This window comes from Penicillium chermesinum, assembly GCF_028974085.1.
Source record: "Penicillium chermesinum strain IBT 19713 chromosome Unknown utg000002l:1.0-5270490.0:1.0-5274688.0, whole genome shotgun sequence".
Classification (NCBI taxonomy): Eukaryota; Fungi; Ascomycota; class Eurotiomycetes; order Eurotiales; family Aspergillaceae; genus Penicillium; species Penicillium chermesinum.
Genome location: NW_026695312.1, coordinates 4,167,530 through 4,189,087, shown reverse-complemented (window position 1 = coordinate 4,189,087; position 21,558 = coordinate 4,167,530). Strand labels below are relative to the sequence as shown.

At 51.8% G+C, this 21,558-nt stretch overlaps 8 protein-coding genes across 8 annotated transcripts; 3 read left to right on the top strand and 5 right to left on the bottom strand.

The window, feature by feature from the left end:
* Nucleotides 1–344: 344 nt before the first annotated feature.
* On the top strand, nucleotides 345–2,057 carry N7468_002431 (U4/U6-U5 snRNP complex subunit PRP3; the record flags this gene model as incomplete). The annotated part of the gene is made up of 1 exon (XM_058471728.1): nucleotides 345–2,057. The coding sequence occupies one exon, from the start codon at nucleotides 345–347 to the stop codon at nucleotides 2,055–2,057; it is 1,713 nt and encodes a 570-aa protein (XP_058334869.1).
* A 314-nt stretch (nucleotides 2,058–2,371) lies between these two features.
* N7468_002430 (RNA-binding snoRNP assembly protein NAF1) lies at nucleotides 2,372–4,204 on the bottom strand (the record flags this gene model as incomplete). Its single annotated transcript, XM_058471727.1, has 1 exon — nucleotides 2,372–4,204. The coding sequence occupies one exon, from the start codon at nucleotides 4,202–4,204 to the stop codon at nucleotides 2,372–2,374; it is 1,833 nt and encodes a 610-aa protein (XP_058334868.1).
* A 184-nt stretch (nucleotides 4,205–4,388) lies between these two features.
* On the top strand, nucleotides 4,389–6,375 carry N7468_002429 (dolichyl-P-Man:Man(6)GlcNAc(2)-PP-dolichol alpha-1,2-mannosyltransferase; the record flags this gene model as incomplete). Its single annotated transcript, XM_058471726.1, has 4 exons — nucleotides 4,389–4,462; nucleotides 4,532–5,204; nucleotides 5,262–6,056; nucleotides 6,112–6,375. The coding sequence occupies 4 exons, from the start codon at nucleotides 4,389–4,391 to the stop codon at nucleotides 6,373–6,375; spliced, it is 1,806 nt and encodes a 601-aa protein (XP_058334867.1).
* Nucleotides 6,376–7,023: 648 nt separating this feature from the next.
* Nucleotides 7,024–8,519, top strand: N7468_002428 (heme-dependent oxidative N-demethylase family protein; the record flags this gene model as incomplete). Its single annotated transcript, XM_058471725.1, has 5 exons — nucleotides 7,024–7,246; nucleotides 7,296–7,398; nucleotides 7,455–7,507; nucleotides 7,570–7,693; nucleotides 7,754–8,519. 5 exons carry the CDS (start codon nucleotides 7,024–7,026, stop codon nucleotides 8,517–8,519), a joined length of 1,269 nt encoding a protein of 422 aa, XP_058334866.1.
* A 200-nt stretch (nucleotides 8,520–8,719) lies between these two features.
* N7468_002427 (exonuclease V) lies at nucleotides 8,720–10,674 on the bottom strand (the record flags this gene model as incomplete). The annotated part of the gene is made up of 2 exons (XM_058471724.1): nucleotides 8,720–10,206; nucleotides 10,293–10,674. 2 exons carry the CDS (start codon nucleotides 10,672–10,674, stop codon nucleotides 8,720–8,722), a joined length of 1,869 nt encoding a protein of 622 aa, XP_058334865.1.
* A 490-nt stretch (nucleotides 10,675–11,164) lies between these two features.
* On the bottom strand, nucleotides 11,165–12,214 carry N7468_002426 (Mpv17/PMP22 family protein; the record flags this gene model as incomplete). The annotated part of the gene is made up of 2 exons (XM_058471723.1): nucleotides 11,165–11,582; nucleotides 11,643–12,214. 2 exons carry the CDS (start codon nucleotides 12,212–12,214, stop codon nucleotides 11,165–11,167), a joined length of 990 nt encoding a protein of 329 aa, XP_058334864.1.
* A 950-nt stretch (nucleotides 12,215–13,164) lies between these two features.
* Nucleotides 13,165–14,871, bottom strand: N7468_002425 (MFS transporter; the record flags this gene model as incomplete). Its single annotated transcript, XM_058471722.1, has 2 exons — nucleotides 13,165–14,445; nucleotides 14,503–14,871. The coding sequence occupies 2 exons, from the start codon at nucleotides 14,869–14,871 to the stop codon at nucleotides 13,165–13,167; spliced, it is 1,650 nt and encodes a 549-aa protein (XP_058334863.1).
* A 5,846-nt stretch (nucleotides 14,872–20,717) lies between these two features.
* hhtA (histone H3) lies at nucleotides 20,718–21,347 on the bottom strand (the record flags this gene model as incomplete). The annotated part of the gene is made up of 3 exons (XM_058471721.1): nucleotides 20,718–20,995; nucleotides 21,055–21,162; nucleotides 21,323–21,347. The coding sequence occupies 3 exons, from the start codon at nucleotides 21,345–21,347 to the stop codon at nucleotides 20,718–20,720; spliced, it is 411 nt and encodes a 136-aa protein (XP_058334862.1).
* Nucleotides 21,348–21,558: the final 211 nt, after the last annotated feature.

The window sequence follows — 21,558 nt, the reverse complement described above, 5'->3', positions numbered from 1 at the left end:
GGGCGGGCCAATTTGTTAGATTGCCAGATCCTGAGGCCAATATCACAAGTATTCAACAAACAAGATTGTCTGTACATTCTAAAGAGATTCACCAAAAATGCTTGTTTTCATGCGTATGAGTTTTATCATGAAGTAATGACCTTGCAGTGGATATATAAACAATAGACAGTCAGCACTTTCCTAACTTAACGCACCATCCCAGACGCAGCTCTGATTGTTCGGGAAGGCGGTGAATGGTGTAGGTATTCCAATTAGATTCAACCGTCGGCGCATCCCAGACATCTTTCTTCTCTGTGGTCTCTGAGAGGTGTCTGGACCTCCACACCAGTCCCCTTCCCAAGACCATGGCGGACCACGCGAACAACGCGCTCAAGCGATCTCACCCTGAGGGGGATGAGAGCATGTCGCAAAAGAGAGCTCGATCAAACCATGGATCCCCAGCACCTGCCAATCCCACGGTAGACATCAACAAAAAGATAGCAGAGGCAAAAGCGAAGGCTGAAGCGGTGCGCGCACGTCTCCAAGAGCGACTGGGTAGCGGGACACCGCCTGCCTCTCCGATGGAGTCGAGCCCTACACCACCTGCTCCGCCGCCCGTCAGTTCTGGGATGTCCAAGTTGGAGCAGATGAAGGCCAAAATAGCTGCTGCTGCTGCGAAGAGGTCCAACCCTCCATCGTATCAAGAACCCCCTACACCCGCGCCTTCCTACCAAAGAAACTTCGACGACGATAGCCAGGCACATGGTGGCCTGTACACTGGCCTTCATCCAGCTCTTTCCGAACCTACACCAGATTTCAGCCAAAGCCGCCAGGATAATAAGACAGGAAGCCAGGCTCGCCGCGGCAAGCAACTTGATCTATCTGGACCATCCATTGAGGAGATCAAGAACAACCCATACTATGACCCGAGTCTAGGTCCGAAGGCCAAACCCCGAGCGTCGCGTCCGCTCGTCTTCAATCCACAGGGCAAATACATCCAGCAAGGCTCGGCCATACGACGACAGGAGCAGTTGGAAGCCATGAAGAGGCGCATTGCGGAGCGCGCACGACAGGCGGGTATTGATGAGGACCCCGATGTGGATAAGGGATTCCTAGTTCCCGAGCCGCCAGCTATCGAGTGGTGGGACGAATGCTTGGTCAATGGTGACAGCTACGATGCTACCGATAACCCCGCGAATCTGAAGATTGGCACGCCCGACTCCCTTGTTACTCACTACATTCAACATCCCATCCAGCTTGCGCCCCCACAGGACTCACTTAAGCTTATTCAGAAGCCTATGTATCTTACGAAGAAGGAACAAGCAAAGGTCCGCCGTCAGCGACGTATGGCCGATTTGAAAGAAGAACAGGCAAAGATTCGGCTGGGTCTGGTACCGGCGCCACCTCCCAAGGTCAAAAAATCAAATCTCATGAGGGTTTTGGGAGAGCAAGCAGTGAAGGATCCTACGGCCGTCGAGGCACGTGTGACACAAGAGATTGAGGAACGCCGCTTGAAGCACGAGGCTGAGAACGCAGCACGCAAGTTGACGAAGGAACAACGCCGGGAAAAACTTGCGTCGCAGCAAGAAAAGGATGCCGCGATGGGTATCTATGTGTCGGTCTACCGAATTGACAGCCTTGCAAACGGCCGGAATCGATTCAAAATAAACAAGAATGCTGAACAGAACAAGCTTACTGGAATCTGTGTCTTGAATCCCAAAATGAATCTAGTCATCGTCGAAGGTGGCAAACACTCAGTCAACAACTACCGGAAGCTCATGCTTAATCGAATTGATTGGACCGATAATCCCGGTCCGTCCCCCTCGGATAAGCCTAACGAAAGTCAACCAATCTGGCTGAAGACGGAAGATGAAAAGGGCGAGCCGCGGGACTTCTCTCAAAATTCGTGCGACATGATTTGGCAGGGCCAGGCTAAGGCACGAGTATTCAGAAAATGGCTAGGTGACAGGATCTGCGAGACAGAGGCCGATGCTAAAGAGACACTATCTCGCACCAAGATGGACAACTTCTGGAACTTAGCAAGAAGCTTCAAGCAAGGCCAAGCTATGAATACTTGATCGATACCCATTCTTTGTTTTCGATCGCGCTCAAGAGGATCGATCACTCCATGCTCGAAACCAGTTTGATCGACGCATAATTCTTCTTATTCTTACTTTGTCTTCAATAAGATACTTCAGGCAGGTTTCAATACTACAATATGTACTCCTATTACAAACATTGTTAGAGCCTATCTCCGCCTGAGGCGACACCCAGTAAATCACTTTTGCATTCCTAACTATTTTACCATTCCACGACGCCTTGTAAATGCTTCTCGTAAGGTATTAAGGCAAGAGATTTCAAGCACACCGGCAAATTAGTGCGAGTATGGCTCTCAGTTGCTCTTATTCAGGTTTGGTTGCTGATCCTGCTCAGGTTTGGCTTGGTTCTGAGCCTGTGCAGCGCTCCATTGCTGAGCTTGTTGGAACTGCTGCTGTTGCTGCTGATGTTGCTGGAATTGTTGCATCGCCAGAAACATAGGGTTGACATGTGCGCCAAGCGGAATGGATGGGAAGTTCTGTTGACCGAGCATTTGCTGGAAGGGAAACTGGAAGGGGAATGGTTGGGGTGCTTGGGCTGGAGCAGCAGGGTACTGAGCTGGTTGCTGCTGAGGCCATTGCGGGAATGGAGGCATCACGAGACCAGGCTGCTGCTGCGGGTAGGCTGGTTGGCCATAAGCCACATGGGGTTGGAACGCAGGTGGCTGCAACTCTTGAAAGGCATCAGGCTGCTGATGAGATTGGTGGCTCTCTCGGCGTGAGTCGCCCCGGCTATCTCTTCCATGTCCGCCTCGACCCCGATCAGAACCACGGCCACGGCCATAGCCTCCTCGGGTACTAGGTCCACGCTCGCTTCCTTCGACTGGTGCTTCAGACTTTTCCATCATCTCATGGTAGTTCTTTGGGCGGGAAAGACGGTTGTAGCCATCTCCAGATCCATCGGTGCCATATACACTGCGCCCCAAATTGGAAGGTCCAGGAGGACCCTTCTTGGATCGACCTGCTTTCTTTTCATTTCGCTTCTGCTTCAACTTCCGCTTGTATTCCGCTTCAGCCTCGTCATCCGAGAATTCAACGTCATCCTCAGCAACCTCTTCGTCATGAAGGTTCGATGCGTCGCTACCCTTCATACCCTTGAGGGGCTGGGTGAACACGAATGTAGAATGAGCCACGACGTAGTAAACCGGCGTACCTACAGACAAGCCGCTCTGTCTGGCATCATCGGGGGTCGGAAAGGTGACAGTGTAAAATGGATGCTCGACTTGTCCGATTAAATCTGCGACAACGCCTGCCACCTTGCGATCTTCGAAGCAAAGCAACGAGCCTTGCTGAAGGACCTGGTACTCTCCAGAAGTATTAGCTGCGATGAGAACAAAGTTATCAACCACATTCTGAACTTTGCCCAGGTAAGCGATCTCCATCTCGGGAGTGACTGTAACATCAGGGATGGGTAGTGCTTCCTCGGCCATCTCGTTCGCAGAACGGACTTGACCACCCGATGCTCCTTCTTCTCCTTCGTCGTCGGATACTTCAACCTGCATGAGTAGGCGAGCTTGTTCTTCACGGGTCAGCCTATGGAAGCTATCGTCGTCGCTCTCGTCGCTATCATCAGAATCGGAGGACGTGGAACTGTCCGAAGACGATTCATATGGGGAAGAGTCAACTTCCCACTCCGGATTGTCACCACCATCTTGGTTCATGGCACCTTGTGCAGATGAAGGCTCATTGCCGTGCCCTGCCACCTCGTCAACCTCCATCGCATCACGGCCAACATCCTCCGCCTGAGCCTGCGGCTGTTGTTCTTCGGTGGCAGTGGTATGGGCTGTTTCTTGGCGTACCGCATCATGTTCGAGGGTCTTCGAGGGTGTTTGCTGGGCTGCATGCTCGGCTGATGGTTCGCTAGTGGGCTGGTTGTTGCTGCTGTTCACAAGACCAAGCCCAGGAATCACAGGATGCGAATCAGCTGACGCTGGTTGAACTGGTGCTAGAGGATCTGCAGCGGGCAGTGCCTGTTTGCAAGACCCATCTGGCAATGTGGTGGGTGCACTCAGAGAGTTATTGTAAGAATTGGTCCCATTTCCCGGGGTGTCGATGCGGGATGCCTCGAGTTTGGGGGATGGATTTGTGGAGTCCAGCAACTCGCCTGGGGGATCCTTTGAGTCATTCATCTCTGGATAAAGGAGATGAGGAATTATGACGCACAAAGTCCCGTCTTTTCGTCAAAGGGTGAGTGAAGATTGGTCGAGGAAGAAAAACAGACTCGATGCGCCTCAACTTTTTTTTTTTTGCGGAAACCGCACTAGTTGCCGTTTGGGTCGCCGTATAAGCTTCCTTATCTGTTATCGGGACAGAATGCACCTGGACACATACGACACCATGGCAAAAGACGCGGGGCACTCAGCCCACACACCTCGGACTAAAGCGCGGTAAGATCAAATATTTTCTGACTCAGGATCCATCAATGGTAGAAGAAGACGACGCTGACATCAGACTAGGGGCCCACCACCACCCTTTTACCTCCCGCTAAACGTCGTGCTGTACCTATGTCTCCTGACGAATGGCCTTGCAGCTTTTTATGCGCCGATACAAGATTGCGATGAAGTGTTCAATTTCTGGGAACCGACACACTACCTCGACCATGGCTATGGGCTCCAGACATGGGAATATTCGCCGACATACTCGATCCGAAGTTGGCTCTACGTATCGCTTCATGCAGCAGTGGGCAAGATAGGCGCGCTAGTGGTTCACACGAAAACAGCGGAGTTCTACTTTATACGGATGTTCCTAGCATTTGTTTGTACTGCTTGCCAAACCCGATTATATTCGTCCATCTGCCGATCCATCAACCCTCGAATTGGTCTCCTGTTCCTTACGGTCGTCCTTTTTAGTCCTGGCATGTTCCATGCGTCCACGGCCTTTCTGCCATCGACATTCACAATGTACACTTCCATGCTCGGGCTGGCAGCTTTCTTGGATCTGAGAGGTGGCCCCAAAATTGCACAGGGCATCATGTGGTTTGCTCTTGGTGCAATTGTTGGCTGGCCATTTGCGGGAGCGTTGATCCTTCCTTTGATAGCCGAGGAAGGTATCATTGCGATCTTATCAGGGTCCCTTGCGCCTTTTGTCTTGGCTGTCATAGATGGTGCTTTCAGGTGTCTCTCGATAATTGTAAATATCCCGACAACCAGCCTACAGGGCCGCTCTACATACTAACTCGCATCACAGTCTCTCGAGGTAACAATCGACTACGCATTCTTTCGAAAGATTGTCTTTGTCCCTTGGAATATCGTTGCATACAACGTACTTGGCGGTCAAGGAAGAGGGCCTGATATCTTTGGCACTGAGCCATGGACATTCTATGTTCGCAACCTACTGCTGAACTTCAACATCTGGTTTGTGCTGGCGTTGCTCTCTGCTCCGCTCCTCCTGATCCAGGTGATCTTCAGCTCCCAAACTGGATCGGTCCAGAAGTTCTTTCGCTCGCTCACATTTGTCGCGCCATTCTATATGTGGTTTGGTATTTTCACTATGCAGCCACACAAGGAGGAGCGATTCATGTACCCGGCATACCCATTCCTTGCTCTTTCTGCGGCTTTTTCGTTCCATTTAATTCTCACTTATCTTGGGTCCAGCAACCCAAAGGACGTCATAGGCCGCATTCCTGCAAAGATCAAGCTTATGGCCTCTGTGTCTGTTGTCCTTATGGCCGTCAATGCCGGCATGCTCCGCACACTGGGGATGGTAACAGCCTACATTGCGCCGTTGAAGGTTTTCGAGCCTCTGCAGGGAGTGGGCCTAGAAGAGGCTGAAGCATCTGTTTGCCTTGGCAAGGAGTGGTATCGCTTCCCATCGTCATACTTCCTCCCGCAAAACATGCATGCCAAGTTCATTCGAAGCGAATTCCGTGGTCTACTTCCAGGCGAATTCCCTGATTCGCCAAGCTACCTCGGCCGTCTGGAAGGGACATCAAAGATTCCGTCGGGTATGAACGACCTCAACATTGAGGATCCAAGCAAATATGTAAGTTTGATGATTACCAGCCTCTGGACTATTTGAACTAACTTAATGTCCATAGACCGAGATATCTCAATGCTCGTTCCTCGTCGATTCCTATTTCCCCAGGCACGAAGCGACGGAGCTGGAACCACACTATGTCCTGGACAATGCCCAATGGAAGACTCTGTCTTGTGCAAAATTTTTGGACACAGCCCAGACCGGCTTGCTCGGACGATTGATCTGGGTCCCTGATTTACCATTTATTCCTGAACAGTTCCAACGGAAATGGGGCGAGTACTGCCTCTTGCAACGCCGGCCTGATGACATCAAGGCCGAATCCTGAAATGCCGTGAAGGTGATCGATCTACCACTCCATACCATTTAGAGATACGTCAGAAAATAATGAAACTATGACGTACTTATTCATAAACCTCGAAGACCCCTCTCGCCGATCGTAAAATCTGGGGTCGGCGAGTGGACCAGGCGATCTAATCCCAATCGGGTGAAGAAATCCCTACGCGCTCTTAAGTGTTACGGGCTACCACAGCGAATGGATGATAAGCCCCCCTCACGGTAGATATCAAGTCACCCAAGGCGGCGTCTATCTCTCTGTCCAGTGATAGGCCTGCTCCCATGCGCCCTCGGATCCAAAGGCCATATTCAGATGCGAGCAAATGTGGCCCCTCGTTTACCCTCCGCAACTGCTCGTGAGCCTGAGGAATACAGTACATCCGCATGCAGCGATAAAGACACTTCGCATCTACCTAACGGGAATGGCAATCCAAGGGAGACGCTAGACGTTAAACATTGCGTGGTTTCATATGGTACGGTCTAACAGTCAGAACTCACTCGCACTGGTCGCTTGTGTATTGAATCCTCTCCTTATCTACTAAGCTATATACTGATCTCGGCCCTTCCATACACAGTCCAATGGGACAGATCAATTGAACATCATTCCAAACTTCTATGAAAGCATATTCTCTTGACACCTATGGCAATAGATACCGAATCCCTGCGAGGGGCAGTCTTATCCATCCTTCCGTCCAAGGACATCATCGCGACGTTTCTTTTCCTCAACATTGTCGCGTTATGTGCAGTAACAATTTCACGCAAATGGATGAACTCCCCCAATACAAGGCACAGGCCTTCGTCGCCTGATCTTGAAAAGCCAATGTCTGGAAGCCCACGGCGGAAAGTAACAAGAAACCCCGGAGGTACGTTCGCTCCACATCCAGTCTCTTGCATTAAACTGAGTCTTTACAGAATGGCCACCGTCCGACTTCAAGAGGCCTACCGCAACACCCTACAAGGACTGGGATGTCCATACCACGAAGCCGATCCCTTATCGGCCTTTTCGCTATGGCCAGTAAGCCCCGGTGTCGTGTTCCTTTCCAAGGCATATTGCTAAGGTCCTCGACATAGAAAGTATTTCATTACCTTGGGACTACGAAGTATGAAATGGGATGAATGGATCGGTAAGATGCGCAATCATCGAACGTCGCACCCTCATATATCTACATAATCTAACTCAACCCAGAGCTCGACAATCACTACCTGAAGTACCATGCCGACAAGAAAAGGCGCATAGCAGAGCGTGGTGAAAAGTGCTACGGCACAGCACCGGAAGCAATGGACGGCGCCATCGAGCTTCTCGAAGAGCTGTAAGCACTCCTCCCCCTCCTCCACAACAGCCCGGCAGACTCATCCTCCCCGAAAACCAGCTGCGACTACCTCCCAGAGCGCTACCCAACCCTCTTCGCAAAGACGCCCACCGGAATAACCAACAAAGCCACCAACGAAACGTTCGACATCACCGCCCGCCCTCTCCCCGAAGACCCCATGGCAACCTGCGCCCGGCTTGTCCAAGACGACCTGGCCCTAATGTTCGAGCGCCCCGACGGCCAGTACTACCTGCTCGCCGGCGCGATCCTCCTCGCCGGGTTCTGGCGCCTGAGCGACAAATTCGGGATGCCCCTCTCAGAAATCCACACGTCCGGCGACGTGCCTCAGTTCCGCGAAAAGCTGGAAAAGGGCATGCTGAACTTCTTTCGCCGGCTGCGGCCGGAGGAGCCTGTTCTGCGCAATAACTACTTCATCCAGGTGGACGAGGATCTGGCGTGGTCGTATAGTATCGGGCCTGAGGACGCGGAGACCGTGTCGTGGAATACGGCGGAGAAGAATAGGGCTATCGAGCACCATTTCTTTCGCTCGGAGCGGCAGTCGCTGAGGCGGTTGCCGAAGTCTGGTGCGGTGGTGTTTACTATTCGGACGTATTTTGAGCCGATTACGGAGATTGTGAAGGAGCCGTATGTTCCTGGGCGGTTGGCTTCCGCGGTTCGGAGTTGGGGGGAGGATGTTTCTAGGTACAAGGGGAAGGAGAAGTATGAGGAGGTCTTGTTGGAGTATTTGGATCAGAAGCATGCGGAGCAGATTGCTAATGGGTTGGAGGTGGATAAGGAAGATGAAGTGCGCAGTTATCCTTTATAAGGTGATTTTATTAGGTTCTATGTGATTTGTGTCTAGATCTTCGTGCCCCTGATTTACGAGTATGTATCTTAGCATATTTGTGTGTTCATGGGATCCTGCAGGACAAGAGTGAGTCGATGTCAATACAGCGTGCTTTTGGTGGCCTTTCGTCCTCAAACTTGGTGTTTTGCGGATGCGGGTAAGGTAGTAAGCGTAGTCGGTTAGCGGTTATGGTTCCTTCTTGCGAACTCCATCTCGCGTTCTTCTCTCCAGGAGCACTCGTCACGAAAGTCGCAGATTCGACATTTCCATGCTTCCATGATATCAACACCTCGGGGATCACGCTGACCACGCCACCATTCCATCTGGTCGGCGATGTAGGAGCTCATGTTATTCGGGTCAAACAGGAAGGACCTGCTTTTGAGAAGTCGTGGCTGAGGTTCTTCGGTAAGAGCCGAGGAGACAAAGCGTGCTGTGAGCACCGGGGACAGAAGAGTCGGATAGTCTTCCAGCAATGCGGGCTGTTCTTCTGCTGGAATCGAAGGTGCAACGCGGTGCGTCTCTGACATTTGTGGAATGAAAGTGAAGCGGATCTGCTCTTTCATGAAGCCCCACAGGCGTGAGAGCGTTCCATAAGTCATAAGAAGGCTGGTCGAGTCACGGCTATCATCGTGGGAGCTGGGTGGGAACGGATCGTCTTGGGAAATTCTTTGCGCATCATCTGGGGTAGGGGCATCGCCAATGTCGGTCTCTGAGGACTGCGAAGGAAAAGATGAGATCGTATCAAAGAATTCGTCATTTAGTCCTCCAACTTCAGAAATGAAGGCGTCGGTAAATGGCTTCTCGAGGTCAAGCTCATATCGTGCCGCAAGGTATCCTATGGTAACATCATCACTCGTGACCATCCGATTGAGTATATGGTAGTAGAGGTGCAACTGTAAAAGCGTAGGGCGAAAGCCAGTACTTTTGACGGTAGGCACCGAGCCACTCGCTTTAGTTTTGACGTCGGTCATGTATATTCGCGGTAGATCATAAACAGCTCGCGGCAGGCCGGGGTCAGCAGCGGTAGGGGCATTCTCCGCAGGTGCTTCTGTTCGAGAGAGATCTGACAGTCTCCGTCCGCCCTGCGACGAGGAGAGCAAGTAGTCCGATAGCGACATCTGATACTCTGGCATGGCCGCCCGTGACGCGGTCGCTTCCTCGTAATAGCCCGCGGCGGAGGCCTCGAGGTCCGAGTCAGGGCATTCGTAGGACAGTTGATCAATGACGCCATTGACCAGCTCTCCGTCGACCATGCCCCAAACCTCGAGTTCTCGAGTTACTCCATAGTCTCGGAGCATCCGCAGTCCTTGGATCACATTCCATATCCTGAGCGCCCAGGCATCTTCCTTTGTCTTGATCTTTACAGGGACAGTAGTATAGATCTCATCTTCCAAAGCTTTATGCACCACACTGCCCTTTTTCATGGCGGGCGTCCTCCTCTTCCTTCCATGCTTCGTAAGTGTGTACCAGTACTGCAGCTCGCACCACGCAGGCGAAACTAGGTCCGTCACCGAAAAGGCCTTGTTAGGAGGTCTCCGAAAGCGCTCGATCGGAGTCCGCGTGTCTTGAGTAGGCAGGGCTTGCTCTACCTGCGTCCACTCCAGCTCGAGCGACCGGGCGCGTTCTCTCTCGGGTTCTCGACCTTCACTGGAACTGGGGTGCTCCACTAAACGCTTCGGATTACACCATGTTAGCTCAAGCCCATAGAACCAAAGACCCCCCGTGTCAAGGAGACTTGGAGAATATACGTACCAATCGAGTCGGCACGGTAGCCTGCCCCCTGACCTGCCCACCTCCTCCCTGTAACCCTCTCCACCGTCGGCCGCTGAGCCTGTCTCCACGGGGACTTCGGACTGTCCCTGCCCAGCACCTTAGGCAGCCTGAGGCTCGGGGGACCATCGATGCCATCCTCAATATCCGCGACAAGAGCCGATAGCGTCACGGGCTGCAGCAATTCGAGGTCTTCGAATGCGACGGGAGTAGCGGGAGTTGAGACTGGGGCGGCGGCGCGCGCGTTCTCCGCGTCCGCTTTGGCGAGCAGCTCGTTCAGCTGGGCCTGCTCATCGGGTGTGAAATCGGAGCCGTATTCGCTGCTATCGGAGTCGAGGGACTTTCTTCGCAGTTTGCAGGACATGCCCGCAGCACTTCTCCGAGGATCATACCCTCGAGGTTTGTTAGTGGGGTTGGGCCAGATGGGTGGCGCGTCGTTACATGGAGATGACATCGGGGGCCCGCGGGCCAATACGGATCGAGGAATTTAAAATTCGGGACAAGGCTTCATATGGGTGTTGGAGGCTTTTGCATATTACATGAAGTTTGGTGGCTGGGGTGAGAAATCGTCGGTCTTTGATTGCAGACGAAAGGGGTTTCTACTCAGCTATATATTGTGGTGTTACTTGTAGTGTCATACCAGCAGGTCTGTCAACCATCCCAGTGGCATCATTATGCGGAGGGTGATGGGAAATCAAAATCTCGATCAAGCCGACAAATGCTAAGTTCTAAATCTAAATGGTATCTATCCAATAAATGCACCGCCCCCAAAGAAAAGAGAAGAAAAGACCAACTGAACAGCGCCATCTTCAGACACACTCTATCTACAATGTCTGTCAATCCTTGCGAGCCTTTCACGCAGCGCTCGCAGGAATCAAAGCCCCAGACACAGACGCCCCTCCCAATTGCGCCGCGGCCGCGGCTTCGGCCTCTCTAACTTGGCGAGCAGCCGTCTGGTTTAGCCAGCTCAAGTACGTTTGCCAGCCAACAGCAATGACGCCAGAGAAGACATTCCGAAATTCGGGCGGCACGTACATGAAGCTAAAGGCTGTAACTGCAGGCCAGAGCTTGATACTATTCTGGATACTCACCGGAAGAGCCCTCTTGACCCGCTCGACAGTCTCCTCTAAAGTAGCACCTCCGAGGAGCGAGTGGAGGCCGAAGAAGTAGGTGTTGAAGACCGGGGTGAAGCAGATCTGCTGCACAACGACCTTGGTCAACACCGAGAGGGCTTTGGATGAGAAGTTGAAGTTATTATGGAGGAACATGAACCTGGGATTTCATATTAGGCCCCATGTGCTCGATAACGTGTTTCACACGATGCCCACGTACCATTTATACGACGGGATGCTGGAGGTAGCACCCACGCACAGATGTCGAAGAGTCCGCCATGGATCATATGAACCTTCCATATACTCCTGTGGCTGTCCCGGTTCCAGTTGTTGGCCCTCTTCAGCCGGCACTGGGATCTCTGGCGGGAAGAACATTTGCGCGCTCAGGTCCCCGAACAGATAAATTATGACAGAGCTGCAGAGCTGTGTGGTATATGGCCGAGCCTGCTGCGCCCGAGCGTACCATCGGCCGAATGTGCCCAAGGGAGTTGCTTTTACAAGGTCGCCGAACCCGCGGCGCTGTACAACTGTTGTGGCGGCGCCCGCGGCCACACCCGCCGGGGTTGGCTGGGGCGCGGGGGCCGGAGAAGATGCAGTTGCTTCCCCAGATGGCCCATCTTCCACCGCTTTCTTCTGCGACTGTGGTTCGGGCTTTGAGGCTTCGGAGGATTGGTTGCGACGAGGATGTCGGACTCGACGGAGCGGTGATCGGCTGACAGAGGGGGTCGTCGGTCGGCGTCGGGTCACGAAGGCTGAGACCTGGGCACTGAGTCCCTTCTGAAAAAGACTCATATCCAATTCTTAGAGTGGTCGCATAGATCGCGAGTTGGTAGCAGAACAGCCCTTCCCAAGATTCGACTTCGGCGGAATGGGGCGTCCGATAAGGGGAAATTCAATCTCGCGATAAGCGAATGGTCTCGAAGGCCAAGGGGGGGTATGAATGCTGGAATGAAAGAAATCCAAGGTCAAAAGAGAAAAGGAACGTAGTAAAAATCCAGACGCGCACGCAAGAGCCGGCATTCGGATAAGCAGTCGTGTGCCGTGAATGGCCGAAACGCAAGTCCGATCTACGGCCCCGGGGGCTGCTCTTCGACGCAACTCCGCTTGATACTCAGATCCCTGAGCACGTCGAAGCACTATCTGGTCCGTGACTTAGGACTGCTGAAACCACGGGACTTCCAGAATGTTGAGTCTTTGGTGGGTCTACTACCACGATTCTGGATATCCCCCTCGGACTTTGAGACATGTTTTCAATATTAAATTATGCTATTATCGAGTCTGTGCGGTCCCCTTTTTACCAGAAGCAGAAGTACATCAGTCGCTCACTGGATATCCAGGATGTGAAACAAGAAAATATGCGCATGCGGGGGAATAATACAGCATGCGATGCAAAATCAGTCAGAGTCAAAACATAAAAAGGAAAACATAAGTGAAGGGAGAGCATAAGGGAAAGCACAAGTGAAGGGATATTGGCAGTGAAAGGAGATATTGGTAATGAAGATTAGGCGGACGCGCAGCACAATGCGATCCAAATGCATGTACAGTTGAGATGGGAGTGGAAGGCGAGAAATCGGAATCATTTCTTGCTCTTGAATGATTCCTTAGTGTTGACGCGATCCAAGTCGAAGGGGTTACCCTCGTAAGTACGCACTCTGCTAAGGGACGAGGCGTTCGAATTAGCGCGGCTGCGAGTGCGCTGCACTTCTGACGTTTCGACATTGGAGGATGATCCACTGGAAGCGTCATCCTGTGCTGGTGCGGGGGCCTTCCGTGCGATCGAAGGTTTCGGTCTCCTCTTCTTTAGCCGGGGCAGACTTCATGCCCTCCATCATCGAACGCATGAATTGGTCAGACTGGGCCGCGAACTTGCAGCGCACACGGATCGCAGGGCCGTACTTGTAGAACAAGAAGGGGAACGGCACGCAGGCAAGAGCCAGGAACGCGGGGATGCTGGACGCCCAGTGAATTCCCAGGTTGTTGTACATGTAGGTGGTGAACAGAGGGAAAGCGGCACCGAAGAGAGAACGCAGGACAGAGTTGGCGGCCAGGACAGATGCGGCAAAGATGGTATATGCGTCAATGAGGTAGTTCATAATGCCAAGGAACACCAGGACCATTCCGAAACCAAAGGGAACACCAGCCGCGATACTGGCCATCCAATGGATCGAAGGGTAGTTCGTCCACGCGAACCAGAAAAGGCCAATAGGAATCGCGGTGCACGCAAGCATGGTGGGAGGTAGACGAGCCTCTGGAGGCGCGAAACCTCCGTGGGCCTCTTCGGTCTTAATATAACGCTTGTTGTCCCACAGAGAGTAGGCCACAGAAAGAAGCATACCAACCATGATTCCGAGGAAAGCCAGACCGGAAACACCCTGGTTCCAGTGCCGGTGCTCCTCGTAGACGATTGGGAATGCAGCGAACAGCATATACAGTGTACCGTAAATGATAGCCATGTAAAGAGACAGCAGGAAGACGATGGGCTCACGTAAAAGAAGAATCCAAGGGCGCGATAGAGCGATCTTGAATGCTTCTCCAAGGGCAACTCTACCCTGCTCAATGTCCGTCTTGCTCCGGTAGACCTTTCCAGAGAGCTTCGACAGCCTCGCCGCACGGCGGCGAAGAAGTACGGGCCCATAGGTCTCTGGAATCAACACGCTACCCATGATCCACACGGCGCCTGAGAAGGCAGCGAGGAATCCCATGACCCACCGCCAACCAGCGTTCATCCCCAGAAATCCACCAATAATGGGACCTATGACAGGGCCCAGGAAAGGCGCAGCGGCGAACATACTCATAGCCACACCACGCTGCTTTGCGGGGAACATATCGGCAATCACACCACCGGCATTGGTCAGAGGCGAAGACCCGATGGCGCCAGCGAAGAAACGGAGAATGATCAGGGTCCAGGAGTTTTGCGCACCGGCGGCACCAGCGTTAAACGCGGTCAGACCAGCATAGGTGGTGGTAAAAAGGAGCTGGCGACCGAACAGCTCACTCAGAGGAGCCCAGAGAAGGGGACCGATCTATGGCGAGTCAGCGATTAGTTCGCAACGCAAATGTACTCGTCCCGAGGAACTTACAGCGAAACCCAAGACGAACAATGACACACCGAGGGTGGCCACTTCATTTCCGATCCCGAAATCCTGCTCAATCTCCAGAACACCACCTGTATATGCAGAAGAGACTAGCGAAACAGCCAGCGTCGCAAATGCGACCAGCATTGTATAGGTCCATTTCTCGACCTCGCTGAAAAGCATGGGGTTACGAGGGTCATCCGGGATCCATGATACTGAGTATGGATCATCTTCCGTTCCGGAGCCGGAGTACGGATAGTTGATGATTTCTGGGGTAACAACACCCTGGTCGATGATGAGTCTCCAGTAGGGGATTTTCGTGCGAGTCGCAGGTGGCTCGATCTGCTCGCCGTCACGGGACTTTTCGCCCGACATGGTTGTTAAAGGAATCGACTCGAAGAATCGCGTTGATCGTTTGCTCGAAGATCAGTGTTGGGGGGTAGCTCAGTGCATCCAAAGGGAAGAGAATGAAGCTACAAGCAAGTCTGCGTGTGTTTTTCGTTTTCCCTGGGGAGGGGGGCAAACTCTCTTTGTTCCTTGTTTCTGAGATGGGTTTCCGTTTGCGGGGGCTGCCCCGATAAGGGTTAGGGAATAACACGCCGGGTTAAGCAACAGTGCAGTTTACGAGGGAAGACAATACCGACCGCAAATTTGTTTGGAAAATCAGGATCCGGGCCCTCTTTAATAGGAGATGCACACTAAATTCATTGGTGTGAGGCTAACAGGACTCGTGGGTTTTCCTTTTTTTATTTTTTGGGGCCCTTCCAGTTCCAAGGTTTATGAATAGGCGTACAGCGAAATTGGGTATTAGGGATGCATAAAGGGTGAACAAAAAAGAAAACTCCATGAGTGAGCAAATGAGCAAGTGGGCGTACGGGCCTGGATCTAACTCCGTCCATGGAAGGATCCAGTTCGGGCGGGAAACCAACGCAAAAGCGTTAGAGAGAAACACCGTGGGCCCACTCGCCCCGAGGGATCACATCGCGACACAGCACACTGCTCAGCCCCTATAGCTCTAATGGTGGAAATCTCGTGCAACGTGAAGGCCCTAGCCCGGGCGCCTAGGACCTTTCTGGAGGGTTCGATGATCTTGGCGTTTCGGGGCTTTTTTCCAGGCGAGAATTTCCTTGTGGCTTGCGTTTTCCCACGACGAAAACGGTGCCACGTGACGCTCTATGCATAGAATATGCACACGGAACTCCATTGCACCTGCCACGTTTGGATTATGCATGGCTTGTGCGACTCGAAGGTTTGTGATTCCGGCAACTCGGCACCATACTTCTGCCGGCTGCACTCTTCGACCGCACTCGGTATCTCTAACCTGAGGAATGATGAAGGATCTCGACGGTCTTGAATCACTGCACTCGTACAACTTCTTAGCAGCAGGCAAACGGCATCGGATCCACCCGATCGCATCGTGTCCTCGGGCCCTGTCTTGCTCAACTTGATCACACATGGGGCCCACAACCACTAATGCTTCCCAAAGTGAACTGGACCATTACTGGTGCAGTAAAGCAATGGTCCTTGGCTGGCTTGGCAATGCTCCCTGACCGTGGTTTCATCTTACAAATCCACCTCGTGGACTTGATGTCCGCTTGTTGTGCATGTCTAGTGGGTCCTTTGGACACCGATAAACCCAGACACGGGAGAGGAATCCCGAACTCCTCTGGCGTCCGTGTCTTCGATGTACCAGATGGTTTAAGTTGTGATTTCATTTGTGCCGATCAGTGAGCTGTAAACGCTCATTTCTGTTCGAAATACCCGTTCGTGCGACGCAGCAGTAGACAGGCCACGTGGACATTCTGTCGTTATATATCCATTACGCAGCGTAATTTCGGGTACACCTCAGGGTCACGCCACGCGCCCGAGTGGCTTCCACGGCTCGGCGGGTTCACCCCTGGTCCCGAGTACTCTCCCGTCCAAATTTGAATCAGAAATTCTCAAACGCCACACACGATCGACTTTCGGTCTACGGAGTACGGAGTAGATCGCGGGATCATCGCCAAGCCAGCACAACGTTCGACTCGTGAAAATTTCCTTTCAGCTCATTAAGGCAACCTGTTGAGGTCAACGCGGTTCATGACCAGAGTAAACGTCATCGGGGCGAATTAACCCTGAACCCAGTTTGCCGACACCTGAGCACCCGAGAGGCTAAGATTATCAGCGATCTGGTCCTTGGCGTGGCTCTAACCCCTATCTGGAAATTACCTCGGCACCCTTGTCCTGCTCCTTTTAGTTGCGGACTAGCCCCGAGCCTCGATTCAATGGCCACTTCTGGTCGAACCATCCGAAGATCGAACCATCCGCACCCCAGACCACCCGTTCCTTACATAAATCTCCCACTTCAAGCCAACTCAGTAGAGATGTCCCGTGGGGGTGATGAAGTAGACTATAAGCTGACACCTGCAAACCCAACACCCGTCAGAATTCAGGAACATAAGCCGTAGTCTCGCCCCATTTCGGGGATCGGCGATGAGATTCCGACTCGGCATGATCCGCCACAAACGCCCCGTAGCAAAACGCAACGAAACTAGACCTCTTTGGTGCAAGTCATGACGATCGACCACTTGAGTAAATAAAACTGTACTCCGTACTCCGTAGGTGTATCATTTCGCCAAGATGAGCCCGACGTCTACAGGTTTGCCGTCATGGCGGTTGACAAGCGCCCCCATTCGATAAAAGTCTCCAGGAACGCAGGATTCGTGTTGAATCACCTTTGAAGTTATCCCGAACTTATAGGCTGGATCTTGAGACATAGAAGGGTCGCTCCCCGTGTGTCCGAATGAAAAGGGATTAGACCCGACTCCTGGTAGATCCACTAGCGAAGCTTCTTGCAGAGGGATCCAACCTACCCAGGAAAAAAGGTAAGCTTTCGGCTTTGTTCAGTCGGAACACTAGCGCGAAACTTTCATCGAATACTATCCTCCTTGCCTGGTCAACAGGTGCTACCCTCAGTTTGGCACCTCCCTTAAGAAAAAGTCCCAAGTCTTAGCAACATAATATTTGGTACTCGTTTTCATCGACATTGGCTTTGTCGCCTCGTATCCCACGGTACGGATCTTCATGCTACTCGTATCGGGGGTGCTCAGGCTGAAGGCGCGTTTTGGATATCAAAGGCTCTGAATACAATGCTCATGACGCGTACTATGGACTCAATATTTATGCAATAGGTCCGTGGGGCACATCCCTGTCCCAGTCTGATGGCGTCCTTGTGAGGTAGTAAACGCGATATATTGGTACCTATAGAAAGGTTTCGGGGGTTACAGAGGAGAAGGAAAATCACGGAAGAAGGTTGCTAGTATCGGGGGTAAAAATTCGAAAATTCTTCCTGGTGGATATTGACCCACGCTGGTGTCGGGTATCGCAAACGAATGGCAGTACTGGGCGAGAAGCTTGCCAAATCACTCCTGGTGCTCTTCGTCACCCCATTACTACCGAAACAAACTGGGAAGAGATGAGCACGCCTACGGTTTAAAATACTCTGAGCTCGCGATATTCTATGTAGATTTCCCATTTATTCTCTTTCTTGGGCAGAGTCTTGTAGCTCCATGTTTTCAAACTTACTGAAAACGGGAGCACCATCAGTGCTGAGCATCATGTAACTCCAAGGAGAAAACTTCTCTACACTAGAAAGCTACAGAGTGGGTGTATGATAGGAAATAGACTTCAATTGCATGCTCTGATTGAAAGAATTGCTCTCAGGACTTTGTATAAACGGAAAAAGGAAGAGCATTATGACGAGTTGGCAATGATGCCAACAGCTCGATCCTCACCTGGTCATCTTGACCCAATCCCACCTAGACTTGTCCTGACATATACCCAGGACGGGGGGGGTTATTATGTCTGTCCAGAGAGGTCTTGTGAGCTTGCTCTGTCCAAGGCTGCTGGGATAGTAGGCCAAATTGTAGATCAACCGACTCCACCAAGGGAGCAGAGGCTGACCCAGAATACCCCCAGTCACTTTTTTTGATGAGAGGTTCCCACTTTGTCATGTTCATATCGGTTTGTTCCAGAGATAAGATCTTGGAAATCCATAATGAAGAAGACTGCTGAGTGCTGTTCTATGCGGATCAGCGCCAGACGACCTAAGCAGCGTTGTAATACACAACACCCTTATGCACCAGATTGAACACACCGTGTGACTTTCTAAATCACCCGCGTCTCACACCAGAGCTCCATCTTCAGAAGTCGCACTATCGACTATGAATCCTCTGGAGGTAGCATTTAAAGCGCGTATAACCAGGGGCAACCGAAGTATACCGCCTTGGCCGGGACACTGAACAATCTTCTTCAAAATGTATAACACATTCTCATCCGAGGTACCAAAGTCCGGGGTGCGTGGGGCTGAAGACCGAGCCGTGAAGAAAGATTTAGTCCAAAAATTCGGTGCGGAGAATGAGCGAGCTGGACTCAGGTGTAGCGAGATTGATGAGCGAGATCATAGAAGATTTTTATGTAGACAAGGTACGGTGAGGTCAAAAGAGACAGGAAGGTCAATGTAGGATGTTGAGGTATATGAGACGTTGAGGTGTATGAGACGGTGAGGTCCGTAAACGACGTGAAGGACCACGAAGGATAATAAGGTGTGAAGGAGTAATTTCCCGAAGGCATCTGAATTATATTGAAGACGTTGAGATGTGCAGACGCTAGATGCATGAAGAATGCTGAGCGATGTAAGAGACATCGAGGTCCATGGAGAGTGTGGGGGGCCCGTGAGGGGTTTTGAGGCGCGAGACGGAAAACTCCACGAATTAATCTCATGAAGGACACGACGGGTCATGACGGATAGAATCGAGCGACATTGGAAACACGATTGAAGAGCGCGGCTGCTAAGGGCTGCCCTCGCCCAAGACTGATATGGATTTGTCCTGTCCAGAGAGGCCGCTGGGCTAGGCTGAGTCGAGATAACTTGACGATGCGCATTGGGACAGTAGCTCCAGCAAAAGCAACAGAAGATGGAGAAAGAAAAAGAGGAAGTCCTGGAGGATCTGTAGAGGATTAAATAACCCACCTGGGGGCGCGTGTTGATGTACTAGTCCTAATCTGGCTAGCTTAGACTAGCTTAAAATCTCCCCTCCAGGGCTAGTTCCGGCTAACTATGTTCTCGTCATGCGGCTCTTGTTATCACGTGATATTGTGTCATCGTGATACGAGTGTCACCTGATCAGTAGTCCCGTGACCACTAGCCAGTAAGGCGGTTTGTGGTTTCTGCCACCCGTGGACTGGACTCCTAAGTACTGTGTCTTTTGTCTCCACTGGTATGGGGCCATAGTTTATAGACAAGGTCACAGAGTAATCGGCTGATCTTACAATCTTTAAATGAGCTCGTTTCTTCAAAAAATGCATAGTGGCTCATCTATATTAGACCTACTTCTGTACAAATTTTCTACTCATTTGAACTTGGCTGGGCAGTAAGATCAAAGAATTAAAACCTCAGTGCAGCTCCTTGAATACCCACATTTCCCACCAGAGCGGCCACTGCACCCTAAGGCAGGCAACAGACGCCCAACACTCCAAGCCATCAGGATTTGCCGAAATTGAAAGTGCGAAATGGGCTTATTGTATACTCCGTGATGTGATCCAAGAATGCTGGAAGGTACATTACTTCCCAGCCCTTCCGAAAGGAAGGACATTCTTCAGGACACTTAAAACGACCAATATGCATGTGATTATAGCTCAAGGTCGAGATGTGCGAACACTGAAATACATGATTCTCAGGATAGATACCTGTAGATAAGGGTTTCATTGTTCGTAAATGTTAATTTTGCTAGGCTCCAGGAATGTTGGCGAAAGATCACCTACCAATCCCAAGCAAAACACTGAAGCAGAACGCAAATCGTCAACCGAGGCAAAACATGCTTTGTTGGACTAAATAGCGACACGTTCCTTCGAGTAACAGGCTTTTCAGGCTACAGGAAGAGTAAGGGCACAAAATGAATGAGTAGAACGCGATTAAGCGTGATGTCATGAGAGTGCGCGCTAAGGCACCTTTGGTAGAGACTTAATGTACATGCCCATGACTAACCATCCCGGCCGGGGTGTTGGCAGTAGCATTGATTGCGCAATAGTAGAAATCAAATTCAGAAACGATCCGGTTCCGAAACCCTTTGATATTGAAAAGCAAAACCCATATCATGTGTCGCCGATAGTCATGAAAAGAAAAAGCAAACCCCGATCGCCATCCCATAAGTGTCAACAGAAAAAAGCCACCCTCAGCACATCTAAGAGCGCTCACCGCGGAGGCGGCGGGCAAGCTGGATGTCCTTGGACTGGATGGTGACACGCTTGGCGTGGATGGCACACAGGTTGGTGTCCTCGAAGAGAGAGACGAGGTAGGCCTCAACGGACTCCTGAAGAGCACCGATGGCGGAGGACTGGAAGCGCAGGTCGGACTTGAAGTCCTGTGCGATCTCACGAACCAGACGCTGGAAGGGAAGCTTGCGGATCAGAAGCTCAGTGGACTTCTGGTAGCGACGGATCTCACGCAGAGCGACGGTACCTGTCATTGGACCGTTAGAACAATTGAAACATCCATGGGCCGAAGTGAGGTGAACATACCGGGCTTGTAGCGGTGGGGCTTCTTGACACCTCCGGTGGAGGGGGCGGCCTTGCGGGCGGCCTTGGAGGCGAGCTGCTTACGGGGAGCCTTGCCACCAGTGGACTTACCTGTAAGGAGAAGTGAGGTTAGTAAGTCTTGTGATGAGACGCGTCCACGCGTCAGTGCCTTCCCGAAGTGGAAGGTGGCCCCGACTCATCGAGGTGGAGGCACGATCCCCTCAGTCAGAGCAGCGACAGCGAGGTGTAGAGGGCTCAAGGATAAACATACGGGCAGTCTGCTTGGTGCGAGCCATTTTTCCAAATTTGGTTTGATGGAAAATTTAAATTTTTTTGATGAAAGTCGAGAGTTGTCGATGATGGTTGTCGACGGCGGATGGATGAGAGAGAGAAAGAAAGTAAGTTGGAGGTGGGGGGGAAGGGTATTTGTAGGACTCGGAAGGGGTGGTGATCTGGGAGTTTGCGGGTGGACGAATCAGAAGGCTGGATCAGGATCAGTAAAACGGC